Below are 18082 nucleotides of genomic sequence, written 5' to 3' on the forward strand. Positions count from 1 at the left end.
GCATTTCACATGTAATGCATTCATAATAAACTCAACCAAGTAGCCCATTAATGAAAACCATAATCTATACAGGAATCATAACAATTATGATTGGTCCCAGTGATACAACACAAGAATGTTGAATTAATCTACAATATGTTATACAAAATTGGGACAAAAATAAGTCATAAAGTCCAAAAAAATTAAAATTAAATCAATGAGATTGAGGATGGAAAGCAAAGGAGAATACCATGAGAAGGTTCTTCTTAAGACCTATGCCTTTTTGAAACAACTTTGCCACTTGATAAAGAGCCTTTGGCTGACCAGCATTAGCTGCTGTGAGGAAATACTTGCAGGCTAGTGTAACATCCTTTTTCATGCCAATGCCTTTGAGATACAACACGCCAAGGTTATAATGACCCCCAGGCTCTTTGTTTTCAGCAGCCTTCTCAAAATACTCTCTTGCCTACACAAAACATATGATTTTAATTCCAAGAAACGAATTACAAAAAAGATTCAACCGATACAATGTAATCCCTCCGATTCACAGCGCTAACAATAATGTTTTAAATCTTCATAATGCTTTGTGATTAAAGTAATAGGACATATACTTGAAAGTTGGATTTCTAAGGTATTGTTTTCTGTCTCGAGACCAAACAGATAGGGATGTACACTGAAAATTAACGTATTATGTATCTATAAATTAAACAGGAATAATCTATACAAAAGTGTGCATAAGATGCGGTAAAAATTTTGTACTAATGCCAATATTTTTGTCAACTACCATTAAATATCATAATTGTATTAACAAAACTAAACTGATAGTGGGGACAGACGGGGTAGTACGATGATGAAGCCATCTCCCCACTGCTCAAGACTAGTAGGGAATGACAAATTACTTGTTAAAAATGATGAAAGCAGGTAAGAAAGATGAAAACTAAAGTGTGTAAGAAGATGCTTGAAAAACCACCTTACGAAGAAAAGCAACTTTTAATATTTGTTGAAAATCTTGAGTATTTTTTTCCTTATCTTAAACTTCAAAACAACAAGCTTTTCATAAGTGATACCAATCGTATAATGGCACTTGTAATGAGCTATTCGTCATATCAACTATACACAAGGGATTATTCTGATACGAGAGGGGGCCGCAGCCGGCTCAGCATTCAGGTCCAGCAAAATTTGGACCAACCGAACTAGGAGGATGGGGCAAGAACAGCAGGGAATTCGGCCCGCCTTGTGATGGGAAGGAATTAAGGAAGATATTTGAATTCAAAATAGGGAGGGAATTAAGTAAGACAAGAGGGCTGTTTTGAGGGGAATTAAGGGAGCTTATTTAAAGATTATTCTAGGGTTTATGGGGATTATGTGAGATTTGATTTATATTATAGTTTTCTTTCATCTTTGAGGGCTTCCTAGCAGTGTCTAGGTAGTTTGGGAGAGTCAATCTACCTCTCTAATTGTAGATCATTGTATATTGCTTTCATTTTGAAGTATAAATCCAAAAAATCAGCCACCGTTTCTCACAAAAAAAGTTCGAGGCTTAAGCCTCAAAGCATTTTTCATTGGAATTGCGCTGAGGAGAGCCTCACATTGTGCAATTTTAAAAAATGTTCCATTCCTCAACTACCCCCTTATGTACACCTATTGATTCAACTAAGTTACACATATCAAATTTTGCAACATCATTTGTACAAAATTTACAAGACCTCCATGTTCGAATTTGTAGAAAGCAAGCTATGATTTATAATAAATACAAGTTTACAATCAATCTAAATAAGAGGTATGTTGAGTTCTTTGAAGTGGATATAGTTATGGTACCATCTATGGAGATTCGCTCCAATAACTTCCAAGAAGTTAATAGTAAGGAAGATTGGACCTCACAAAATTGTCAAGAAAACAAATGAAAATGCTTATGAGTTAAACCTACGAAATAATGTGGGTATCGGTCCCATATTCAACACAGCTAGATCCTCTTCCATACGCTATGTTTACTGCCCCTCCTTATTCTTCTTCTCCACATCAACCCCTTCCTACAGCCACTAATACCCCAAGATCTCAACCTAGTTCATCATCCTCTGAAGCTTCCAATTCACACCATAATTTTCACAACACATTCCAGATCTCATATACGACATTAGATTTTCGATGAGCATTCTAATACTTCACTAGATGGCAGGAAAATAAAAATACTTGGTCAACTAGAAGGATCTTCCTTCCTTTGAGAACTCCTAGGTGTGCTTGACGAGCTTCAGTGGTATACTTCAAGAATTTCAAGACCGACATTCGTCAAGGTCAAATCTTTTGAAAACAATCAGACAAAGCTAACGAGAAGCTCAGAGTTTATAGCATCGGCATCGCCAAACATTGGGACTTCACCGCCTTATTCACTGGATCGTTGCGTATTTTATTTTTCTAATGTGTTTCCTTTATGAAAAGATTGTAATGAATATATTTTGTATTTTGATCTTTGATATTTCATGTCTTTTGATACTCATTAAATTACTTTTTAACAAGAATGTTTCTACGCCACATTTATTTTAAAATGCATAGACATGAAGTCATTAAGCTCAGAGATTCTACTTGAAAATCATGTCCCTTCTACTTGAAACATTCATATAAATCTGGTCAAAATTTTACAAGAAATAGAGTGGCTCAAATCTCCCGAAACAACATTGGTAAGGCAATTTAGCAAGATATTATTTAAGTGTTCATTAAATTAAATGTTGCTTCTCGTCATAACAAATATCAAAATCTTATACCGTTATACCATAAGCTTACGAAACTAACAAGAACAGAAGCAAAAAAAAACCATACCTTGGTTAAATTCTTCTTGTCAACTCCATAACCTTTGACATAAAGATATCCCAACCCATTGTAAGCAGAGTAGTGTTGTTGCTTTGAAGCAAGCGTCAGCCACTCCAGAGCCTTGGAATAGTTCCTCTCCACACCAGCCCCTCTAGCATAAATCTCCCCAAGTAGTTCCATCGCCCTTGGCTCCCCCTTCTCCACAGCCTTTGAAAACCAGTATAATGCCTTGTTATGGTCTCTCCTTACCCCTCTTAGGCCATAGTAGTAAAACAGTCCAATCCGATACATAGCAGCAGCATTCCCCTTCTGCGCCTGGTACTCTGTAATCTGGAAATCTTCATCGTCCTCTCCTCGAGACTTCCTCAACGCCTCCTTGTTCTCCTCCGTTCCACTGTGGATCCGAACAGGCTCGATAACTGGCGGATCCTTCGAAATAAGAAAGCTCGCCACCGCAGCTTCCGCCAGCTCTGCGTAGAGCTTAACCGCTTTATCAAACATCTGCACAGACAAACAGATGAAAACCCTAAAACGGGGGGTGCGGGGAGAAGCGAAATTCGGCGAAGGATCAGCGTCAAGCTTACATCCTGACGATAATATGTATAAGCGAGGACCATCTTAGACTGCATATTGCCACCCTCAGCAGCGAAGCTGTGGTAGAGGAATGACTTGGCGCGGCTATGGCGGCGGAGGAGACCGGTGCCATACAGGAAGGCGATGGTAGATTGTGCGTGAGGGAAGCCGGCGGAGGCGGAGGCCTCAATCTGAGAGGCAGCAGCGTCCATAGCAGAGGGTTCCCCAGATGAGGCGGCGTAGATCATGTCACGTACGCCTGAGAAATAGAGGGAATAATGTGCGTCATCGGAGGAATTAGAGGGGAAAGCGGAGGATGGCTCAAAGATGGGGCGCCAGGATCCAGGGTCGTGATCATCCTCGGAGATAGATTCCGGATCGCCGAATTCCTCCCAGTCCGCGGAGTCGTCAGTGGCGGCGTCCGCTGATTCGCCCGCGTTGGATAAGGCGGCTGAATCCTGGAAATCTTCGTTAGTTATGACAAGCAGGAAAGGGCGAAGGCAGTGGCAGATGGGGAGGAGGCAGAGGAGGAGTAAGACAGCGGCGTGGAGAGATTGCCGGCGAAGCATCCCGAACGATTCTTCAGTTGTATTGAACTAACTACTGGGCGCAGGGTCTCAGTTCTATTGAAGGAATCCCAGACATGTTCCGCGCGCTACCCCGCCCTTCTTGCTTTATCAATTGGACCATCGGCCCTCCTGACTGGACTTCTTTGCGTTCTTTCCATCTCTTCAACTATTTTCAGGGAGATGTTTTGATTTTTTTTTTTTTTTCCATCACCTTCAATTTTGTTGTTGTTGAGACATTTATGTCAATTAAGTCAGATTTATACCGATCGCATATATAAGACTCAAATTCAAAATCTCTTTAATTCGTAGTCTAAGCTCTCAACCAATAGATTAAGGTGAGATGTGTCTTCAAATTATTCTTTGTGGAGGCAGGATGTAGCGCTGTCTCTGGAGGCCAATCAAGTACAGCCACTTCAGCAGTTTCCAACTGTGGTACTGAACGGTATTGAGCAGGTGGTACCGAGCGAAGGGGTGACATGACGTATTCTGATTAGTCTCTGAACTGCATTCGACGTCCACATGGAATAATTTTTCGTGAAAATAGATTGATAGGTCAAGATTCTTAATCAGATAAATGGATCAGCAAGCTAAAATTTTGATAAAAATTAAGAAAATTATACTAACAAAATTAAGAAAAAAATATTAAAAGTGTCATTTTTAGATTAAAAGGGAGTTTGCATTCAACCCGAATTAAACCTATTTAATAAACAATCAAAAAATCCAACTCAAATTGATCTATTTAATTTATTAAATGAGCCCATCCAAATTTGAATTTTTTTGATCTGATTGTCACGTTATGTCATTTATTAACACTACTAGTATATACATAAAATATTTAAACATCACTGAAATTCTCATCTATTTATATATTTTATATTTTTATATTTATTTTTATAATGTCTATAAATTTAAATCACGTTAAAATATATGAATAAAAATATTAACATTTGTACAAGTAAATATAAAATTTTAATTATTATATATGCAAATACCATTCAATGATATGTACCTTACTCCCCAATAATAAAATATAGCTCACACAACCAGCTAATAAAAATATAAATAATTAAATTCAATGATAAATGATATAAAAAATAATAATAAATTTCACATTTTTATAGCAAAATAATGACCACTTCATCAATGGTAGCAGCAGATTTAAGTTTTATTTGATAAGATTTTATTATTGTTTTATGAAGTTATTGTAGATAAAATAATATTTTTTTAAATTGTTGTAGAAGATAATTTCTTAATACAATTTTTTTAAATAAAAAAAATAATGATCAAATAAAAATTATGATTGTGATATGAAAAGCAAAATAATAAGAAAGCCATTCAAAACAAAATTTTAGGCTTCATTTGGGATAGTTCTTGGCCTTTACTTTTTCACTGTTTTTAAAAAATATTGTACTAAAAAGTTACTTTAAAAAATAATAAGAAAACTATTTTCAAACGAACCTAAGGCTCCGTTTGGGACGATTTTGTTTTTTACATCAATTTTTTAGTACAATTTTTTTTTTTTTTAGAAGAAAATTTTTGTGCTAAAAAAATTATTTTAAAAAGCAATAAGAAAATTATCCCAAACAAAATCTTAGTCTGCATACCACTAGGAAAGATTTTAGGACTTGTTGATCTCAAAGCATCATAGGGAAACCAAGAGGAAACTGAACTTAGCAGCTTTCACTGTTAGTTTTTTTTTTTTTTTCAATTTTAAGTAAAAATTTGAGTCAAAACATCCTAATTTTAATCATTATAAAATTTAAAATTCTGGTTTCTTGTTTAGCAATTTTAAGTAAAAATTTGAGTCAAAACATCCTAATTTTAATCATTATAATTTTTAAAATTATTAGATTTAGTTTGAGATGAGCATTATAAACTAATCAATAATAATTTATATTACACTTATCTCAAAAAAATTTAATAATTTTAAAATTAATCATGATAGAATTTTGTTCAAAATATCCTAAACTATTTATTTCCCAATTTTACTAAACCTCAACATTTCATAAACAGTTCTTTCAAAAAGGAAAATGAACAAAAAAAGTTCTGCTAAGATCTCAATGGAAAAAAAAAATTTAATGTTTATAATACATGAAACACAGCTACATCACTGCTGCAACTAACTAAACAAGAAAATAATTTCTAAATTGAGAGGAGAAAGGGGGCCTTACTGAAAACAATTAGAACCATCTAACCTGGGAACAATAAATATGAATCTAGTGTTGATAAAACCAAGCCAACGTCACTGCAACTAGCAATAATCAGAGCCTGAAATCTGTGGCCGGAGACGATTAATCTTGCTCTTCAACACCTACGGCGATGGCCGACAAGCTTAAGGCTTCGTTTGAAACGGCTTTCTTCATGCTTCTTAAAGTAGTTTCTACTTTCTAGTACAAAGATTTTAATTTTTTGTACTAGAGAGCGGTTTTAAGAAGCAGTAAGAAAGTCGTTTTAAACGAAGACTAAGACTGCAATCAATTTCATAGTGGCAAGAAGGATAGCATTGTTTCATGAATGGTGTACCATACATTGTATCGATGGATGACCTGGTAGCTTTGGAGACTCTGGACTGCTACGAAGAAGGCCTGCTCTTATAGGATTTGCTAGCAGAAGCTCCTGCAAGTCCTTGGGGAGCACTTTGAAAACCGCCTGAAGGTCTGCTTTTAGTTTGCTGGATGTTGCTGATGATTCTATACTATCATTTGCTGACTGCAGCAAATGATGAAACAAAAAGTTAAGACGAAATGTAACCTCTGATCATGATAAGTATATCGGCAGAAGAAATAAGTTAGAACAAATAACAGAGATAAAATAACATGAGAATTGAGTGGGTGCAAGTCACCAATGTTGGGCTGTTAAATCCTATAAAACAGAAAAAGCAAGGGATTTTTTTTTTTTCAAGTTCTAGACTGATTTTGAGTAGAAGTTCAAGTCTTTTGCAATGCATTTAAAAATACCATCAACACTGCATCAATGCATGAAGTACCTCAGAGATGGAGAAGAATTCATGGGCAAGTGTTGTTCACAGATGCAAGTGGGGCTTGGGTGCAAGCACAAAGAGGTTGGCGTCATCGACAGGGTAGCAAGTCATAGTTGGGCCAGCATGGGGTCGGCTGCGGCTGGGAAGTAGCAAGGTCACCAGGTCAGGGTTTGTTCACATTCGTAGGCGCAAAGGTTTCGCAGGTAAGCATGCAATGCATAGCAATTGTGAAGAGCTTCGTGACAGTTAAATTTCATAAAAATTTACTCCCAACAAAATCAAAACTTTAAAACTCCTACATTTTTAAACTGCAGGACACCACAAATACTCTGTGGCATATTCACATCGTGTAAAAGGGAAGAAAATAATTCCACTAAGTAAACTTAAAACAATTAAACCTCCTTAAGTAAAAAGGGAGAATGGTTGTAATAAAGATAGGCAGATTGAGCATTGAATCTTAAGCGGAATTAGGGTATATAAACTGACTGGGGCGTAACTAGAGGCCTAAACAAAAGATTAATCAGCATGATTTTTCAGCATCTGAAGAATGACTGTCTCATTTACAGCCTTACAGGTATAAGTTGAAGATAATTTTCCAAGGAAATATTGTGCTGACGCTCTTATCAGGATCCCAAATCCCAGGCTGGAACTAGACATTGAAATAACAACAAATCACCAGATGAACAAATTAGTAAAGTGTTTGTTGAACTCCTACATATATAGCACACCACCATCAATTTTTAAATTAAGTGTTTGTTAACTCCTACACGCTTTGTTTTGTTGTGTATAATAGGGTTATGTGCTACATACATTACAATTATATTATCAATAGAAGCTTTTTCATCCACAATATTTCACAAATGCCATGTGCAACAAATCGAAATACAAATTTGGCTCTACTTCTAGCAACAACACTGTAGTTTTTTGCTTCTCCAAATTATTAGATTGTCTCCTAAAATGTATAGCATCTAGAGATAGATCGCCTATCATTAATATCTCCCGCTCAATTAGCATTTGTACAGGTTTCTAACTAGAGACGGCCTTTATTTTGAAATATGAGTCATTTTCCTATTGTTCCTTTGTTGCATCTCACAATACTCAATACATCTTCAAAATATGTAGATCTAGGTGAATGCATACCATCTTACAGCATAAGCTATGACTAGTCTAGAATGGGCTAAATAGATTAATATCCAGACTAATTTTTACTAACATTCACGCTCAACTACTTCATTTTCAGTAGCTGGTTTTAGTCTTAAGTTGGGCTCGGTTGGAATTTCGACAGCTTTATAACCAGTCATCCGTGTTTCTTCAAATCAAATATACTTGCATTGGTTAATGAAAATACCTTCCATAGATCTAGAAAATTCCATGCTGAGAAATACTTGAGCTTTCTACGCCTTTAATATCAAACTCAACCGCATGCTTTTTCTTCAAGTTATTGATCTCAATAGAATCATCTCCAGTTATGATATGTCACCAACATAGATAATAAGAATTATTTTACCTTTTACAAAATGTCTAAAAAAATGTGTGATAAGCTTGACTTCTTGATTCATGTATACTTCTTACAAGTCTCTATCAAAGAATGTGTTACTAACAAGTAACATCAAATTGACGAAGTGGCTAATTAAAGTTCTCTACAAGAAACAGAAGTATTCTGATAGATTTAATTTTGGCAATAGTAGTAAGGGTTTCTTGGTGCTCTATATGACGGGTCTGAGTAAAGGTTTTTTGTATCTTTCCAAGGATCAATCAGCTTTGGATTTCACAATGAACGCCCATTTGAATCTAACTATTTTCTTGTCTTTAGGTAGATCAACAATACTCCATGTGTTGATCTTTTTCAGAGCATTTTCTTTTTCATCATAGCTAACTTATAATTAATGCTTCCAGAATAGTTCTTGGAATAAACAAGACAGAGATTCTGGATGCAAATGCTTTATAACCTTCTGATGTTCTATCATAGTATAGATATTTGCATTAGTACCTTTGGTATTTGTTCTCCCTTTTTTTAAATGCAATAAGAATGTCAAGATCTGAAGATAGAATGGGTGTGAAAGAAATGCTATCCTAAGAAATAAAATCATCCCTTGATTAATCAAACATTACATCTGATTAAGAAACAATTAGAGTACTTCTGCATAATTTCTTCTTTCAATATACCTAAAAATCTAGTGGAATAATTGTGACTTTGAGTGATCAATTCATTAATAAGAGTACATGTTTTAGATATCTTGGGTCTATTGTCCAGAGTAATGGTGAAATAGATGGGGATATTATTAGTAGAATTCAAGTTGGATGGTTAAAAGTGGAGGAATGTATCGGGCTTGTTGTGTAATAGAAAGTAACCCTCAAACTTAAGGGTAAATTCTATAAGATGGTGGTGAGACCTGCAATACTTTATGGCACAGAATGTTGGCCATTAAAAGAGAAACATAATATTAAGTTAAGTGATGCAGAAATGAGGATGCTTAGGTAGATGAGTGGATTTCCTCTTAGTATGAAATTTCACCACCTAGCACTTAAAGCGGATGGTGGGGGAATGGATGATGGGCCCGATCAAGATCCCATGGTTCCGTCGTCCCGGGCCATCGTGGTCCCTGGTCTACTTAGTCAGAGGAGGTAGTCGACCCAACCTGACAGAAGGATCCTTGTCGGCAGCCATGAGTTTCTTCGTCCAAGGGGACCTTGTAGACCGGGGTTGAATGTTTGTCTAAGGGGACAAATTTGAATCCACCTTAGCTAACAGAGGGCTTTGTGCCCTATCGATCATATCCTATTGATTCATATCTCAAGGATTTGATGCCAATAAGGAACGTAACGGCGCTGGCCATAACCGGTATTTCGTGGTGCTATTTGGCGGCAAAACCACTCGGTTCAGAGGGCCCCAGGTCGTCATAACCATTTATCCTGCGGTGCCATTTGACGGAAAAACCACCGGTTAGAGGACACGTACCATGTCCTTACTAGCAGGAGACTGTTTTGAAAATGGATCCTAGTGATATTTTCGACTAGACATTTGGCTCTTTGTGAGCTAGAGTAGTTTTTATTTTTGTCCACCTCAGCAAACTATTACGGATGGCGGATAAATTTTGCTTTAAGTGTTGATGGATTTATTTCGAATTTAAATATCTTGAAATTTTAGGATTTTGAGTGGCATTTTTGGAGTTAAGTGATGCCAAAGGATTTTGAGTGGCATTTTTGGAATTTTGTTTTAATTAAAACTAATTAAGATATTTACAATTTAATATTTATTTAATATATAAAAAAAATTAAATCCTTTGGCATGGCGGATTGACGGGATTTGGCCGGAGTAGCGCACGGGAGGGAGACAATTACCTTCACGCCGGCGAGCTCCTGTCTTGCTTTTGATCTCACAAGAAGGGAAAGCCGGAGGAGCAAAGTCGTCCGACCACAAAGGGGATCGGGGAAGCAGTGCACGCAAGGGAGAAAGTATCTTCACGGCAGGCGAGCTCCCGTTCTTGCTTTCGATCGAAACGTCGTAATGTCCAATCAAATAGGAAGGGAGAGTCGTCAAGGAGCAAAGTCGAGCAGCAAGATGGAGTAGATCGTCTCTTCCTCCCTCTCTCTTTGCTTACGGGATTCGGCCGAAGGAGAGCACGTGAAGGGTAGAAAGTTATCTTCACAGCACGAGCTCCCGTCGTTGCTTGCGATCAGACAGGAAGGGAAGCCGACGAAGGAGCAAAGTCGAACAGCGAAGGAGCCGGAGAAGCGTTTCACGGGGAGAGAGTTACCTTCACAGGCAAGCTCCCAATCTTGCTTCCGATCTGACAGAAGGAAAAGTCGTCGAAGGTGCGGGCTCGACCAGCCACGGGAAAGCCGAAGAAGCGCTCGACGGGGAGAAAGCTACCTCTACAGCGAGCGAGTTCTCGTTCTAGCTTCCGATCAAAACGTCTTAACTTCCGACCAAACAGGAAGGGTACGTCGTCGAACGAGCAAGGCCGAGCGAGAGAGGGAGAGAACGAGAGTGATCGTGAGAGGCCGAAAGCCTCTCCTTTTCGTATCTTTAACGACGCTCCAGTGAGGTCATGCGAAGTCGTGCGATGAAACGATGTTGGAATGGTTCCGACGTGCAAAGCGACGTGGCCACGACGTGCGGGATGAGGGCAGGTGAGATTTGATTTCTTTTTTTTTTTACACGATACAGAGGGTCAACATATACGTGAAAAGGTTGGAGTAGCTCTAGTGGTAGATAAGATTATAGAGAGCCTCCTTAGATGGTTTGGTCACATAAAACGGAGGCCTTCCGATGACCCGATTAGGAGAGTAGATGTATTAGATTGGGCTTATGTTAAAAAAGGTAGAGGTAGAACTGAAAAGACTTGGTTAGAAAATATTAGAAATGACCTTTCTTTATTAGATTTAAATGAGAATTTGACTTTTGATAGGGCACAATGGAGAAAAAAGAATCCTGTAGCCGACCCCACATGGTGGAATAAAGGCTTGATGTTGTTGTTGTTGTAATATACCTAAAAATCTCATAAATGATGATGATCCATTTACGGTATTTCGGCCCATGTGTTTGATAAAATAATATTTAGCAAAGTTGTATTTAAAGTACTCTCCCGAATTTTCATATTCGTATTCATGTTAGAATTAATTAAAAGAATTGATAATATTTTCCAAAAATATCTTCCTTGACTATATTCTCTCTCAAAGTGAATTTTTTTTAAAAGAAATGATGATCCTTGACAAAGCTTACATCTATACTTTCAAATAATTTTCTTAAGTAAAGATTAAAGCATTTGTATCCCTTTTAATTAGAAGGGTAGCCAAGAAAATATATTTTTCAGCTTTAAAATCAAGTTTAACCTAAAAGTATTTGGTATGTGCATATAACAAAAACAGCTAAAAACGTTTCCTAAGCATTACTTTTCTGCAGCTTTCTTCTCTTGCACCTCCGCAAAAACTTTTCCGATTGAAGGAAAGATTTTTTCCAATATTTAACGACAAACTTCATAGTACTCAATGTTTAAGCTTGCAAGAAACTAAGAGATACGACCAAAATCAATCATCTTTTCTATAATAATTGCAGTATTCAAGTGATTTCCTCTCTTAGAAATTGAAAATTCCCAAGTGTTACCAATTTCTTTAAGAAAATCAAAATATTTTATTAAAAAAATCTCATCTTGACGAATCTATCCAAGTCGTAAGGTTAGTTAATACAATGTTAGAAAATAAAAAAAAAAATAAAAAAGGAATACATGTCTATTAGGACGTAGTGACTATGCAGTGATGATCGCAAATAAACTTTCCTAAGGTAGCAAAAGTTTTTTTTTTTTTTTTGGTAAGTCATGTCACTAGACAACTTATTGTGTATACTACCGAAAAGAAGCTCAAGAAAAAGGAACTTATCTAATTGAACAGATATTCATGCAATAGAAGCAAGCATATATGTATTGCAAAACAGACATTTTCCTCATTGCTGAGACAATTTTAAAATAATATATGATCTATCTATTTGGAAATAGTTTGATTTCACTACGAATATCATATACACATTTTTTTACTGTGGAGACGTTTTCCTAAAAGGACAAAATAAATGATTTTATACTCATTTTCTGCATATATATATATAGAGAGAGTGAGAGAGAGAGATTTCTGTATATATATATATATATATATATATATATACAGAGAGAGAGAGAGATAAAAAAGAATCAAAAGTCCCATTGTGGGACATTTTGATTTATCTTTAAAGAATTGGGGGACCAAAATTATCCTTTGATATAGTTGGGGACTACTTTGGTCCTTCATGAAGAGTCAAGGGATCATATATGTATGTATATATATACACATACATATACACATATATACATATACACATACATATACACATATATACATATACACATATATATATATAATTATATAATACATGGGTATATCTATATGAGTGATGTCACCACACTCTTACTGTACTTCACCATGCAACCAGACATTAATGCAATATTTAGCATACCCCCATGACAATGCTACCAAAAACATGAAAGGAGAACACAAAATCAAGGACTCACTTGTGCCTCATAGTGGAATGGAAGGGAATTCATTAGGATCATGGAGAGGAAGGTGGGAGCTTTGTCCCTCTCCCCTTTCACAACTCTTCTCGAAACACAAGGGCAAGTAGTTCTCCAAACACAAGGGTAAGTAGTTCACTCATAGGGATATTCATTATACTTGCATTCTTGGAGGCTTGGAGCAAATATAAGAAGAAAATCACATGGAGTCCCCTTTTTTGTCAAACCCTCTCTCCAAGTCTATGCAGTGGCATCTTAGAAATAGTTATCCGCTTCATCAAATCATTCCTCAATAAAAAGAACAACTCTCAATGAAAGGAGATGAAGGACTCATGAACACATACATTAAAACTATCAGGTTTATAAAGGCTCGCCCAATGAGCACTTTATTCATCTCAAGGCATTCAAATTCTTCTCATAAACGCCCTCTTTTTGAAAATCTTCTACTCAGCTTGGCATATTCTCTCAAGAGATCCTCCATACATACCATCCCAGTAAACTCTCTCACATTGTAACATACAAAAATTTCCCAGCCAATTCATGTTCAGCTTACAAATCATGTCAGCTACCATATTAGAAGCATCTTGGGAACATGCAAAAAACCTATAAAGCTTTGATAATGATAGATAACCCTACCTATCTCCAAATATAAATAATGGGTTAAATCTCCATCCCTACTCAGACATCATGATATATGTTCTATCTCAACACTCAATGAATATAACAAAAGGCTATAGACCCCAAAGATTAATAGCAAATAAGTACGAATTACATTAGGTTTGATCCTTTCCTCAAAGGTACATAGCCAACCATCATGATGCATCCACGTTCAGCCCAAAAGGTCTCTCTCAAGCAGTTAAAAAAAAAGGTCTCTCAAGAAACCTCCACCCCATTTAAATAGTATAGCTATAATACAGTTGTTTTAACTATTGATCCCTCATTCATAAATCCTTTGTACAATTTATTTTCCTTCCATACAAACTACCGAATGGATTTCAATCTCTAATAATATTTTTTTCGTAAAACTAGGAACCACGTTTCATTGTTCATAATCATCTATTGTAAAATCAAGTATAATTTCTTCAACTACATTTACACCTCATATTCCATAATCACTATAAATCTTCTCATAGTGCATCCTACAATAATCTAAATAACCATTTAAATCGCCTCCAATAAAAATAATTTATTCCTCAAGTATACATTGTGGGAGATCATCCATCTTTAAAAAAAAAATGTTTTTTTTTTAAATGTCTTCTAATTCAACTTTAAGGGCACAAGCATCACCACATAAATAATATCCTCACTGATAGTTATCTTAAAAGTAAACAAACTATCAAATATTATATTCACCTTAATAACTTTAACTTTTAACTCGTTATTCACTATTATCACAACCACATTCTTATTGTTAACCTTTCAAACGAATAATTAACATTCAATTCAATCCATAATGTCCTTTAAATTTCTACTTTTCATTTAATTTTTTTTTCAACAAGCAAAATTTAATCTTTAATTAATCATTGTATCCACCAATTATCTTAACTTCACATTCTAAGCACCTAAATTTCATGCAAAAAATATATAATCTTACAATTATACCTAGTCAACCAATGCTTATTTTAAACTACAAGTGGGCTTGGTGAAATGCTATTGCATTTTTTTCTACTTTTCCCTAAAACAGGTTGATAAATTGTATCACACACAACTTTGTGTGTAACAGCTTAGCAAATTCAAATTGTGGGAGAATACCATACACCTGTTTTGGGAACATTTTGATTGCTCCACACTGGCAAATTGGGTCCCAAATCCATTTTGTTTGTAGGTTTCTTTTGGAAAGTTTAGCCATTTTCTTTATGATTCATGCATTAAAGATTATCATGTTTGCAGTGTTCATAGTACCTACATTGAGGCCAACTCTTTAGATTTTACTTAGAAAGTTAGAATTGCTGACTTACAGTATTTCCATTGGGTATGGATCTAATGGGGACTTCTCAATAAATTATCTTGTCTTCAACATTGAAATAATGCAAGTGATCGCTTTTTTTTTTAACCTACTGTTCTTCTTCTTTCTGTGCTGTCGTGCACATGCATCTAACTATTATGAAATATAGAACGAATTTACCAATCAAATAAACTATATTGACCCACTTGACTGATAGAAAAGCATGCTACCTGTATCTCGGCCAGTAAATGCTGCTCAATGGCATTAAAAGAATCAACAATTTCCAGTTCGGACATATTTGATATGAGTTTTTGTATGTCAGCGCTCATCCTAGCCTGCCTCCAGAGCCGCTGCTGCTCCTGCTCAGCAGCGGCCCTCTTTTTCTGGAACCACGGCATGAAGTTTTTCCCCTCCAAGAACCGCCTGGAGATTAAAATCAATAGAAACACCAAAAAGAAGAACCTTTAGAAATAAAAAAATTTAAAAATTCAAACTGCAACATGCATCAGAAAACAGCTACAATAGCTTTACTACCTATACAAGTCCAGCCAATTGGACCTAGTCCTTTTCGATAGAAATTTTCCCGGACCTCTTGCTGCCAGTGAACTGAGAAACTCGTCAGCTTTAAATGGAGGAAGTGCTGGCGGGCTACCAAACGGTGAGTTCGTTTCAGAAGGGGTGGTGGCTCTCATGTAAGGGCCGAAAGGTGCAAGGAAATTCGTCGTAAGCTCAAGGAAATGTCGCCGAAGGATCTCATTATTAACAACCGACATGGACTCATCAATCCTTTGAGAAACTCCAGCATCCACAAGCCGGTTAAGAATCGCAGTATCCGGTTTTGTTGTAGGATTGTAGCTGCTCCAAATAGCCTCCGTGTGTTTTGTCATGAGTGTGAGAGGTCCTTCTCTCCTCATCTTCACAGCATTCAACAAACTCGAAGGAGAGAGCCTATCAAACAAGAGCTGCCGGCCAGGCCGAGAAATTTGGGCTGTTGAGGGCGAGCGAGGGGAAGCGGGAAGCGCGCGAGTGGCATTGAGGCTGGGACTACCAACGGAGATGACATGGGGAATGTTGCGAAGGGCCTTGAGGAAGAAAAGATTAGTCACACCGAGGACCATTGGCGGGAACCTGTAACCTTCAGGGAGGGAATTGAGGCGGGCAAAGTCTGGGTCGTGAATGGTGAAGTACGGGCGGAAGTCTACGCTGCAGAGAAGTGGGGCTAATAAACTAACTAGAGCGGCAACAGCCTCGGAGCATTGTGTGGGAGTGGGAGCGATCACAAGAAGGGGCTCACCAACGACCATGAGCTCCCAAAGGGTCCAGAGATGTAAAAGAATACCGCGGAAGGAGGCGAATAAATCGGCCTCGTGAAAGAGGCCGAAGGCAACGGAGGCGTTGGGTGGTGGGAACTGAGCGGGGGCTGGGTCGTCGGGAGCCGGGGGAAGATGGGCGCGAAGGGCGGCGCCACCGATCGGGAGGTCTAAAGCTCGGCCAGGGGCTGGCGACGGCCAGGCGGCGACGTGAGAAGCGACGAGCTCGAGGGCCGTACGGCCGATGTCGAAGCAGAGCGGGCCAAGGATCTGGAGGAGAGGGCGGAAGACAGAAGTATAGGGAGAGTGCGAGAGGATAACGACAGACTTCTGCTCGCCTCCGCGCGGAAGCCGCTCGTCCTGGCGTTGACGGTTGAAGACGTAACCGTAAACGAAGCCATCACGGATGTCGGCGGAAGGGAAGCGGAAGGAGAAGATGGAGTCGTGGATAGAGGAGCGGTGGCGGGGATGGTGTCGGGACATGGAGTCGGGGAAGGAAGAGAAGGCAACGACGAGCTGATGATCAGGTGTGAGGGAATCGGGGGGGTAGCATTCCTCGACTACTTGCCCTTGCTCTAGGTCGAAGCGTATGATGCAGAAAGCAAGTACCCAACGCCGGAGTGCGCCTGGTCTGGGGTTAGGGTTGGGAGCGGATCCCGGTGAGGTGGGACCGCCTCGAGGGGAGAGGGACGGGGCGCGGTTCATGGCCGTCGCCGCCGCCGGAACGGGTTAGTCCCTAGATCCATCTTTTATCCCGGAGTGCCGCCACATTTGGACTCTCTCTCCGTGAACCTAGCTGGATTGGAGGCGGAGCAGTTGGAGATCGATGGGAATTGCGGTTCGCCGGCGGTAGGGTGGTCTACTCTACCAAGTGGGTTTCGATCTTCGTGGCCAGTGGCCAGTGGGCAGTTGGACGCCCAAAATTTTTTTTGCATATATTTCCAATACTTTGTTTTTGCAATACTAAGGCTTCGTTTAGGGAACTTTTATTTCATCCCGTGAACGTATGTAACTCTATGTTCAGCCATCAGTAGAATCGCGCCACACATTTTCATTATTTACCATGCGCCCCGACAACCCGACCCGGAACGGATCCAAGATTGCTCAGTATTGCTAGGTATTGGTCGATTTTGCTCGGCAATAATCAATACAGAGCAATACCGAGCAAATACCTAGCAATATCGAGCAAATACCGAGTTATACCGAGATTTTTCTAGCAATACCGAGCAAATACCCAGCAATACCGAGCAAAACCCTAGCAGTACCGAGCAAATCCCGAGCAAATACTGAGTTGTACCGAGTTGTAAAAAAACTCAGTACAACTCGGTATTTGCATGGTATTGGTCTTCACAGAGCAGTATTTCTCATTTTTGTAAAACAATACCTAGCAAATACCGAGCAAATACCGAGCAATACCGAGAAAATCGCGAACATAACATTCCCGGGTTCCGCTCCGAGTCAAGTCGTCGGGCCGCGCGGTAAAGAGTAAGAGCACGTGGCGACATGTTATTGGCGGCCGAACGTAGCTCTACGTCGGGTCAGAGGACGTAATAATTGTTCTCGTTTAGGACGGCTCTTTTATTGCTTTTTAAAACGGAGTTTTAGTACAAATTTTTTTATTTTTGTACTAAAACTCCGTTTTAGAAAACAATAAAAAATCTGTCCCAAACGAAGCCTAAGTTAGTGTTGAGATCGGATGCTCAAGTGCATGAGTGGATTTATCTTTAAAGACAGAATACGAAATGAAAAGATTGAAATAGCTCCAAAAAAAATAAGATTAGAGAGAGTCACCTTACATGATTTGGGAATATAAAATGATGGTCTTCCCATGACCCTGATTAGCAAGGTATAGGTATTAGATTTGACTTATATTAAAAAAG

The 18082-nt window shown here is 38.2% G+C and overlaps 2 protein-coding genes across 2 annotated transcripts in view; both read right to left on the minus strand.

Annotated features, from left to right (window-relative positions):
* Positions 1-4101, minus strand: part of LOC110101022 (ERAD-associated E3 ubiquitin-protein ligase component HRD3) — a 28083-nt gene extending 23982 nt beyond the window's left edge. Inside the window, exons 1-3 of the mRNA XM_020828788.2 lie at positions 3369-4101; positions 2794-3285; positions 230-445 (exon numbers count right to left, since the gene is read on the minus strand). Of these exons, the coding sequence (XP_020684447.2) occupies positions 230-445; positions 2794-3285; positions 3369-3926 (1266 nt within the window). The 5' untranslated portion in view covers positions 3927-4101. The remainder of the gene's footprint in view (positions 1-229; positions 446-2793; positions 3286-3368) is intronic.
* Positions 4102-5989: 1888 nt separating this feature from the next.
* On the minus strand, positions 5990-17139 carry LOC110101023 (protein DENND6B). Its single transcript, XM_020828789.2, has 3 exons — positions 15427-17139; positions 15123-15315; positions 5990-6635 (listed from the first exon to the last, which is right to left on the minus strand). The coding sequence occupies exons 1-3, from the start codon at positions 16905-16907 to the stop codon at positions 6435-6437; spliced, it is 1875 nt and encodes a 624-aa protein (XP_020684448.1). The 5' UTR covers positions 16908-17139; the 3' UTR covers positions 5990-6434.
* Between the last annotated feature and the right edge of the window lie 943 nt (positions 17140-18082).

This window comes from Dendrobium catenatum, unplaced genomic scaffold (assembly GCF_001605985.2).
Source record: "Dendrobium catenatum unplaced genomic scaffold, ASM160598v2 fragScaff_scaffold_989, whole genome shotgun sequence".
Taxonomy (NCBI): Eukaryota; Viridiplantae; Streptophyta; class Magnoliopsida; order Asparagales; family Orchidaceae; genus Dendrobium; species Dendrobium catenatum.